The sequence below is a fragment of the Phycodurus eques genome, chromosome 10 (assembly GCF_024500275.1).
Source record: "Phycodurus eques isolate BA_2022a chromosome 10, UOR_Pequ_1.1, whole genome shotgun sequence".
Taxonomy (NCBI): Eukaryota; Metazoa; Chordata; class Actinopteri; order Syngnathiformes; family Syngnathidae; genus Phycodurus; species Phycodurus eques.
Window position 1 is genome coordinate 8183288 of NC_084534.1, and position 10606 is coordinate 8193893.

General features: G+C 39.7%; 1 protein-coding gene across 3 annotated transcripts in view; it reads right to left on the minus strand.

The window, feature by feature from the left end:
* lrig1 (leucine-rich repeats and immunoglobulin-like domains 1) overlaps positions 1 to 10216 on the minus strand; it is a 50532-nt gene extending 40316 nt beyond the window's left edge. For 2 of the 3 annotated variants that reach the window (XM_061687857.1, XM_061687859.1), the window contains exon 1: positions 9261 to 10216. In XM_061687857.1, coding sequence (XP_061543841.1) covers positions 9261 to 9463 — 203 coding nt within the window. In that variant the 5' untranslated portion in view covers positions 9464 to 10216. The remainder of the gene's footprint in view (positions 1 to 9260) is intronic. The other variant, XM_061687858.1, reaches the window with a different exon arrangement.
* Between the last annotated feature and the right edge of the window lie 390 nt (positions 10217 to 10606).

Here is a 10606-nt window from a genome sequence, read left to right on the forward strand (position 1 = left end):
TGCTCAAGACTGAAAATATTCGGGTTGGACATCAAAAGGACTAATATGATACATGAGATGAACATTGCTGCTTTTATTTGCAAGTACCGTAATTTCTCGTGTATAATGCACACCCATGTACAATACGCACCCCCAAAGTGGACCTCAAAATTCTGGAAAACCCTTCTACCTATGTATAATGCATTTTTACAATACATGATTTTGCTTCAACCTACATGATCAAAACATGAAGTATTATCTAAATTTTCTTAGGTTTTTCAAATAATTATTCTGAAGTTAAGCACTTTATTTTGAAATTCACAGACCTGCTTTTATTTAGTAAGAGAAAATGAGAGAAAACACAGTTGTGCTCATGTTTGATTACCCAGGCAGAATTTGTAAGATGTGTACAATTCTTTTAAAGAAAAGATGAAGGACCAGGCGAAACACATTTTATTTTATTATAATGGGATTGAAATTAAACTGTCAAGCATTTCAGAAAAGCATTATCATTAAACAAAACATAAACAAATTAATTAAGGTTGTTGTTCAGTCATCATTCATAAACAATATTTCACAAATTCTGCCTGGGTATGTAAACTTATGAGCACAATTGTACATATATGCAGTCATACGTACCCCTGTCATATTGGTATGAAAGTGTAGGCTACACCTTTTTCATAACCTCTATGTGGCGGTGGCATACTAGAATGAAAGTGTACTACTGTACAGCTTTTTCATAACCTCTAGGTGGCGGTGGCATATTGGAATGAAAGTGTACAGCTTTTTCAAAACCTCTAGATGGCAGCATACATTTATAAAATGTGAAAGTTTTTCATTTTCCCCTATACCTATGTATAATGCCCACCATTAACTTTTGACAATTTTGGGCGTAAGAAAATGTGCATTTATACACAAGAAATACTTTAGGTATTTTTATATTTGGATTCTGAATGTGATAAACAATTGATAAACAATCCAATAAACCATTTTTCATGCAAGATATTGAAAAATGCGAATGACAGGAGTTTTGCTGCCCAGGTGTGCCTGTGTGCCTGGTGCAGCCTATTAAGTTGATTATATAAACAATACATAGCGCTGAATGTCCATGCATAGTTTAGAATTTGGGTTTCACCTGTGAAGCCCACAATAATCATAGTTAGAGGTATAACCTACATGAAAATCAGATAGCTGTCCATGGGTGAAAAACAAGCAATTGTGAAGCTGAGAGAAGATGGAAAATCTATTACAGCCACTGCACACTGACCACAGACAATACAACCATTTGTAATGCCCTGTACTGTAAGTAACAGATGTTGAACGAGTAGAACAAGGAAAACAGCTGCAGTTGACGACGGAAATATTGCGAGAGCTTAAGGAAGGCCACACCAGGAGAAGAGGCTATACCAGAAGATCATTAGCAATAAGAATATCAAGTCCAAGCAGCACGGTGCGACTGGTTAGAGAGTCTGCCTCACAGTTCTGAGGACTGGGGTTCAATCCCCGGCCACCCCTGTGTGGAGTTTGCATGTTCTCCCCGTGCCTGCGTGGGTTTTCTCCGGGCACTCCGGTTTCCTCCCACATCCCAAAAAACATGCATGGTAGGTTAATTGAAGACTCTAAATTGCCTGTAGGTGTGACTGTGAGTGCGAATGGTTGTTTGTTTATGTGTGCCCTGCGATTGGCTGGCAACCAGTTCAGGGTGTACCCCGCCTCCTGCCCGATGATAGCTGGGATGGGCTCCAGCACTCCCGCGACCCTTGAGGATAAGCGGCTCAGAAAATGGATGGATAGATATCAAGGCCAAGCTGGAATTTGCTAAAAAGTAAAGAGACAAGCCTCAGAAATTCTGGGACAACGTTTTTTAGATTGATGAGACAAATATTAAACTTGATGGAAATGCTAAAGCTTCAGGTAGCAACGCGACAAGATTTGTCAAAAATGACAGTCTGACAAAATGCGGTCTGATTGGAACGGCCACTTCACCCAGAGTACAACACAGCAAGAACTTGGACATGTGCCCCATTGTGGAAGGGGGGTGTGACAAGAAATTAGGTGCCTGATTTTAGGCGCATAGCATTACGAGAATACGCATTTTTAACCCCATGCATTACACATGCTCCGGGCCCACACACAACGCAGAAAAACAGTTGCTCAAGCCTTTGGGATCACCCAGACTGGGAGAGCGAGTTTGTTTCTTAAGTTTTCCGAGGCAGGATGTTGAGCCACATCTTGGGGCCATGTGCACTGGTGCTTTGGCACACAGACAAGGCTGTACAAACAGACAAATTTGGGCAAGAGGGTCTGCAGTAGCCAGAGGCAAAGCATGACCTTGTGGCCAGCCTGACCGACGCAAGCTTGGATTCTCCAGATGAGAAGAACACTCACGCTAGCCATACAGCATTCATAGTCAGTATTTACTCATTGTCCAAGTGCACATTCTTGCATGTACACACAGAGCACTGTACCTTCTACATTAAACCCCGGACTGCAGCATGATAATGTTGGAAATGCTAACATGTCATTAATATTCTACTCCCCATATCCTATTCAGGGTCACAGGAACACTTGAAAAAATTAAGGTCCAGAAATAATCGTAGAGAATGACAATTATTTTCTGCCTCTGAGGGGTTTGTTATTCTAGTCGGGCAAAAATCTATGGACATTTTACATTTCTGGTCTAAAGGAATGCACATTTTTTGGAGAGAAGTTGCCTCACTTGCACATTACTTCCAACTCTGTCCAGGTCAAAAAAAATTTCTAACATCCAAACACTTACCAGATGTACAAAATTCATCAATGATTAATTGATTAAATCTATGTTGTAGACAGACTTTAGTGGAGAGGAAAACAAGGGGAAAAAAAGCATTTTTACATAACACCTGTCTATTCCATTGACAAGATGCCTGAAGAATGACTTGTGGAGGCAGCTGTTTAATCGTCCTCCCCAGTGCATGGCCAATGAGTCCCATTCATGTTCTCATATTTTTTAGGCATTATCTGTATAGAGTAGCTCTACCGTAGCAGTTCTTTACCCCCACCAAAGAGTACATTTTCTACAAATATGGCCTAAACTTGTGTTCTTCATGAAACAGGCATATTTACAATGCCCACTAGTTTTACAATGCAGCATCACACCAAATAACCTCTAATGGAAACAAAAAGTGAAGAACAGCTGATAAAAATCAGTGCCAAGGATAACATCACCTAGAACCCTCCCTGATGCTCAAACTGTGACTTTAAAATATCTGCCAAGGAACACGCAAGGCACACAAGCAAGGGAGACTATGGCAATAAACAAACTTGGTATATGATCACTCTCAATACCACAGGTTTACAACACTGCGTAGTGTGAAATTGCCCTGAAACCACAAGGGTTATAAGCCCTGCTTAAAGCTGCTGTTGTTGCTATGTGACTGCTTAAATGTTCATCAAGCATGTTTGCATTTAGCTGTTGTCTAGTTTATCTTAACAGAAAATGTTCCAAGTTAACTAAGTAAGTGATAGGATCAAAACAGCTTTAGAAATAAAGCCATTTCTGACATAGTGCCATTCAAGTAGCACCACAAGAACATGTATGCCAGTAGTTGAGGTTTCTGACCACTGAGAGGACTTTCCCCAACAAGTGGGACCAGCCTGAAGGCATGATTGGTGGCGAACCACAGCGTTGACAAAACACTTGCATGCAGGAGGCTGAAAAAGCTGACCCCACCGTCCTCCCCATTATCAGCTCATATTCCCAGAGGCCAGGTGATCTGGAGACCCACCCTCTGCCATCCAGTCCTCAACCAGCCACAATCAGAAAACCACCAACACAAATCTATTTCCTGAGGGCAGAGGCCAAAGCCAACTGTTAAGGATGATGTTTAACCATAAGCCTACTCTGTGAGGTTTAGGGCTATGGTTTGGGGATAAGTAGCAGTAGAGCATGCCAAGCACATTAGGGAACTTGGGAAACCACTTGGGAAATGCTGGGCTACAAAGAGGATCATTCAGTGTTTGGCTTCCGCTGGCTTTCGACCAGACTTTCTTTGGGCTGCTGTTGCTGTAGTGTAGTAGTGAACATTGGAAAGTACGATAAAATGCTACAAAAGACTGTACTTTGTGTACTGAATAAAATACATTCTTGTATGAGAAATGCTGCAGTCTGACAGACACTGCATATCTGCTTTATCGCTAGCCCACCACAGAAATCACAGTCAAAATGAATAATCCTCATGCTTTTTCTTTTTACTTGAAAAATCCCATTATGTTGGTGGCACTGTGGGCAAAGTGCTTTTTATACACATTACTGTGGCTGAAAATAAGATGAGGCACCTCTCCTGAGAGACAATATGTGACTGCATGAGAGGAAACCTGCTTTGAATGTCATTATAGCATCAATCGGATGCAAGGAGAAAACAACCAACAACCTTTTGTTCAATGTCAGAAGCACTGCTCTAAATGGGAAAAGTACCAGTGACAAAGAACACTGGATGGAATTTAAGGGAGTGAAATGACCTCCTTCTTAGTCAGCCCCATCATTCTTTTGATAGCCACTTTGTAGTACAGAATTATTTAAAAACAGGATTGCAAGATTATCTGGACTACTGTGAAGCAGTAAGCCTCCTTTCTCCACATGTGGCAATAGTGGTGCATCAGAAAACATGCCTGCTACTAAGAGTGGATGTGTGTGCACAGCATATAAACACAGACCCTCTAAATTTACATCCATTAACATTTAGAAATGTTTTTAGCAATTAGGGATGTCCCAATAAAACTTTGTCACTTCCGATCTGATACCGATATTACAAACTTGAATTTTGGCCCATACCGATATTGGTCTGAGCCGACATCAGCAATATTCATACATACTGTAATTTCTTGTGTATAATGCGCACCCATGTATAATACGCACTCCCAAAGTTGACCTCAAAATCCTGGAAACCCCTTCTACCCATCTAGAATGCATTTTTACAATGCACGAGTTTTCTTCTACCCGTATGATCAAAGCATGAAGTATTATCTGTTTTTAGTTTTTTCAAATAATTATTCTGAAGTTATGCAGTTTATTTGAACACATAATACTTTATTTTTATTTACTTGCTCTTATTTTGAAATTCACAGCCCTACTTTTATTTTGTAAATGAGAGAACACACAGTTGTGCTCCTATGTTTGATTACCCAGGCAGAATTTGTAAGATGTGACAATTATTTAAAGAAAACATGAAGGACCAGGCGAAACACATTTAATTTTATTTTAAAGGCATTGAAATTAAACTGTCAAGCATTTCAGAAATGCATTACCATTAAACAAAATATAACCATAAAGAAATGAATGATGGTTGTTGCTCAGTCATATTTAAAAAATATCTCTATATATATTTCACAACTTCTGCCTTGGTATGTAAACTTATGAGCACAATTGCACATATAGGTAGTCATATGTACCACTGTCATGTTGAAATGAAAGTGTTGGACACCTTTTTCACAACCTCTAGGTGGCATACTAGAATGAATGATACAACTTTTTCATAACCTCTAGGGGGCAGTGGCATATTGGAATGAAAGTGTGCAGCTTTTTCATAACCTCTAGATGGCGGGATACATTTATAAAATTTGAAAGACTTTTTCATTTTCCCCTATACCTATGTATAATGCGCACTGTTGACTTTTGACAATTTTGGGGGTAAGAAAAATGCGTATTATACACAAGAAATTACGGTACTTTACTTATTTTGAAGTATGGATCCGATATCAGCAATAATCATACATACTTTACTTATTTTGTATGAGTACTCGTACTCAGAGAAAATAATTAGCAACAGTAGGTATGAGAAAAACTGACCCATTTATTATCAACCAATGGGTTCCATAAAGTAACTTTAAAAATAGGAATGTACTCCAACTGAATATAATTAATAAAAATTACATTAGGAAAACCTGAGAAATAACTTGAATAAAACCAATAAAACTATATAGTGAAATTGCAACATAACCACTGCTTAACTTAAACATGAGCATATTCCACATTTGAAACGAATAAAAAAATTAATTAGAAAACCATGAAAAATAATTTCAATAAATATTAAATACAAATTATCCTTTTAAAGTGCAAAATAAAGTTCAATTCAGTTTTTTTTTTAATGTCAGTATATGGTGGGAACATAATTTGCTTTCTCCACATGTGCGGCAATATACTTTTGAAGTTCTTGATGCAACTAGTTAGTTTTAGGGACAATCGCTCTTCCTGCTGTGCACGTCTTGGCCTCTGAGGGCCAGCGTAATGCACGCAATGAGATACACACTTGCAGTAACAAAGAAAGTAAAAGAAGTCATGATAGAATATTGTTATCATAATGATGTTATCATCATGAATTTGAAGAATATATGCCAGAGTATTGTTACATTGCCTCTTTGTACGCGTTTACACAGCGTTTGTGTGTATATACATATATATTGATTATTTTGAGAGATACTGTATAAGTGCCATTGATGCTAATTTTCATTAGCTCGTCAAATGGTGTTTTTCATTCATTGTATGTTAGCTTAGAGCTAGCATTTTTTGTGAACAAAGACGAAGAAAGAAACGAAGGCTGTGATGTATTTGAACATTCAATAGGTCTAATTATTTTGTTATGCGTTTAGTTTTACAGTGAACTTGATTGTCAATAAACGACTTTAAGCAAGCAACATTTACTCTTGCTACTATGTTAGCACCTTAGCAACCTGTTGTGATCACGTGGGCTCTGCATGCCGTCCGGGCGTTGCTGGATGTAATTGCTGGAGCAGAGCATGGAATGGACTGCTTGTATAAGAGTGCTAAAAGCTGAGATTTTAGATCCAGTCCGATCCGATACTCGTTTATTTGCGGACATCAGAATGATTTCCAATCTCAATGATCGGATTGGGACACCCCTAGCTGCAATTCCAGTTTACAAGATAATCACAATATCAACAGGAGGAGTGTACCCACTCCATTCACTATCCATCCCTCCATCCATCCATTTTCTGTACCGCTTATCCTCACTAGGGTCATGTGCGGGCTGGAGCCTATCCCAGCTATCTTCGGGCGAGAGGCGGGGTACACCCTGAACTGGTCGCCAGTCAATCACAGGGCACATATACACAAACAACCATTTACATTCACATTCACACCTACGGGCAATTTGGACTCTTCAATCTACCTACCACGCATGTTTCTGGGATGTGGGAGGAAACCGCCGTACGCGGAGAAAACCCACGCCAGCACGGGGAGAACATGCAAACTCCACACAGGCGGGGCTAGGATTTGGATCCCGGTCCTCAGAACTGTGAAGCAGATGTGCTAACCAGTCTTCCACCGTGGTGCTTTCCATAGACTAAAGACTGTGAAATCTATTTTCAGCTGGTTGGTTTCTGCTTCAACATTCATCGCACAAGGCTAAGCAGTCAGACATATGATAAATTAGGTCATACGATTTGGTAGCCCTCGCAAACTGAATTAAGTTTCCATCCACAACACAAAAAAGTACAATTAACTCCATTCAATTAAATTCCTTCAATTTACTTTACCTAAATTAAACTGACTTGTTTGTAGGAAGTGAGTTTGTTCATTTCATTTTACCTAGAAACATTTTCTGCGCTTGTTCTGTGTATACGCAACGTACAGTTTAGCATTACATTTCGTCTAATCAGCCGTCAAATGCAAAAGAACATACAGTAATTTATTTTACCGTGTTTTATCTTGCATGTTGATTATTGAAACATCAACTGGTAATTTGTCTTGCAATCCCACTGCAGATATTGAGAGGCCTCTCTAATTATTAGAATAATACTAATAGCCCTGTTTTACTATGCTACAAACTAGCTAAGAACTAGCTAGCCAAGAACTGTTTTGGTGAATAAAAACTGCTTCATTGATGAAATCCTTAGATTACCCTTTTGTGGTTAGTTACTGTCATAAAGACACGTTCAAGGACTAACAGTAGCGAAGTTCTTCTCTCTGAGTTGCCTGCCCACATCTGACAGTTTCAAGTAGACAAATATGGAACTTAGCGGTTTTAAACAATAATCTAAAGATGTAAATCTTATTTTGTCTGAGATAATACAACTTGGAGAGACAATGCTGGATCAGTAGCATCACAAACCAGATGCAGCTGTAATGATGAGACACTTACCCAACATAAGTTACGCACCTTCTGCAAAGACAACCATGATAGCGTTTGCATACACATATACCCAATAAACACATGCAGTACTGGACTTCAGTGACAGTGTTATGTGAATGCAGAAGTGGCAAAAGTACTTTTGCTGTTTTTGAGGGGACTTTTAAAAAGTTCCATTTACCTCTTGTGAGGGGGAAACAAAGTGTCTAACACGGGAAAAAATCTTTGGTCCATCACCTGACTATCATAGCAATTAACAAAAACAAAATGGCATTTTCTTTCCAAGTTCCCCTTCATAGATATTCTGCTTAATGTAAAAACTAATAATGTGAGTGATATTCGGGAATGTTAAACAGGAATGATCTACTGTATGACAGAAATTGCCATCGATTTTCACAACCCTTTAGGACATGCATTTTCTCATTGTGAACTTCACATAAAAGATGACAACATTTAAAAACTGATCAATCAAATCATTAAATATTTATCTGAGTCATTTCCCGGGAGGAAATACAAGGACATAATTAAATCATACTTTTACATTTCAAATATGATTAAAGAGATGCCGAGGTCTTGATAACTACCATCTATCTGGGGGTTATGGGTCCATTTCAAAATAAAAAGACGACTATATTTAATAAGTAATAACAATAACTATGAGAGCCCTTGAGGACAGTACTTCTCCATTTGCTAAAGTGAAGTCTGCTGTTAGGATCACGCAATTAAAAAAAAAAACAAGTATATGTGCTGATTCTTGCAGCCATTTTTGGACGAGCTGACTTTTAAGTACAATGTAAAACAGCATCTGGAAATGATGCGGTGGACAATACATCCAGCAATACGACTTCAAATATGGTCTGGCATTGGGCCTGGCTGCCTTGGGCTCTTGTGAAAGCCGTAATGAACTGAATATTCATCTTCACATACAAAAGGTTGCAGCAGACTTAGAAAGTTGTGCTGTTGGTTAATGACTTTGATGACAGGTGCTTTGCCGCAGGCATAACCTTAATTTACCATACAACTTCATGCAAAGCCACCCCGAAACACAAGATAATAGATGCTTTTCAAGTATCACATAAGCAGTTGTAATTCAGGCTATAATCAAGTATTACGAGGAATTAAGTCATTACAAGAGGAATTGAGTGATTCACTTACAAGGAAATCGTCCGGACAGGCAGATCCGCAGGCGGAGCTGTCAGTTCCAGACTACTGCAGTCCACAGAATCTCTATCGCAGGTACAGTTCTGGGCACAGTGCAACTCGGAACTCAATCCATGAGTGGTAAAAAGTTCGAGTGAAAAAAAGAAATAAATAACACAACGAGAAGCACATCCAAAACGTCCCGGGGACGCCGCCATTTTGTATCCAGTTTTAAGAGCGCAGTTGCTGAGTTCTCCCCTCGAACCCGCAAATTGGAATATTAGTGCAGCCTCGTATAGATTAGATACCCTTTAAATCATACTGAAAGTTTCATTTGAAGTCCACTCCAAACCAAAAACAAGTGGTCATTTAGGAGAGAGGTCCAACTTTCCTTTCGATGTCCGACGCGCGCTTCGAGTCCAAGGTGATCCACAGCCTGGTAAGAAAGAAGGTCAGATTGTTGCACTTCCGACTCAAAGTAACAATTGTTAACCGTCCATTTGACATTTAATGCTACATTCTCAGCGTAACCGCCAATTTTTGTGACATGTTTGCAAACGTCTAACAAGTAAAAAAAAAAAAAAAAAAAGACGTTTAAATGGCACAGTGCGCCCGGTTCGCTGGAGACATGACAATAGCAACCACACAAGTTGCAAAGGTAAAGTTACTAATGTCCATGTATTTTAATGTCCACCGCGCGCGAACACACAAAAAGTTGAGCCAAAAACTTTGTCCACCTTAAAATGACTTCAGCGTTGGTCTCAAGTCGAGCGAAGCATAGCGTCCAAATCTCAGTCTCCACTGTTTAAATCCAACTTTGAAAAGGCTCCCAAACTCTGATAGAGAACCCGGTGAGCATTTTATCATTTGCAGACTGCAATCACAATCCGAGTAATGGTATAAAAAGTAGAGTCCCCCTCCTTTTCACCGTGTACCGTCACCATGAGTTGTGTCCTCTGGCTAACTTTTCCTTTTTTTTCTCTTTTTTTTTTTCTGGTCGGTCTGTGTAGTCCCACGTTGGAAGCGCAACAGTGATAACAGGAGCCTCCTATGGCTCGCTGCAATTGGCCGCCTGTAAATGACGTCGATGCGAAGCTTTTACCTCATTGGTTAGTCTGGGTTTTCCAAGCACAGCCGGAGTTGCAGCGTTTTGAGCCGCTGTCAGTCAGCGGTGTCAAGGGCCGCCCATGTTTCCCACCCCGGGGTGTGAAACCTCAAACAGCGCCTCCTCTCACTCACTCTCGCTCTTTCTAAAAGGGGCCGCCGGCTACGGAGACAGCCGAGCTAATCACTTTACAACAAGCCATAATCACAAAATCGGTTTCATTTGAGACGGCCGTAAAAGAAATCATCCCTCAAAC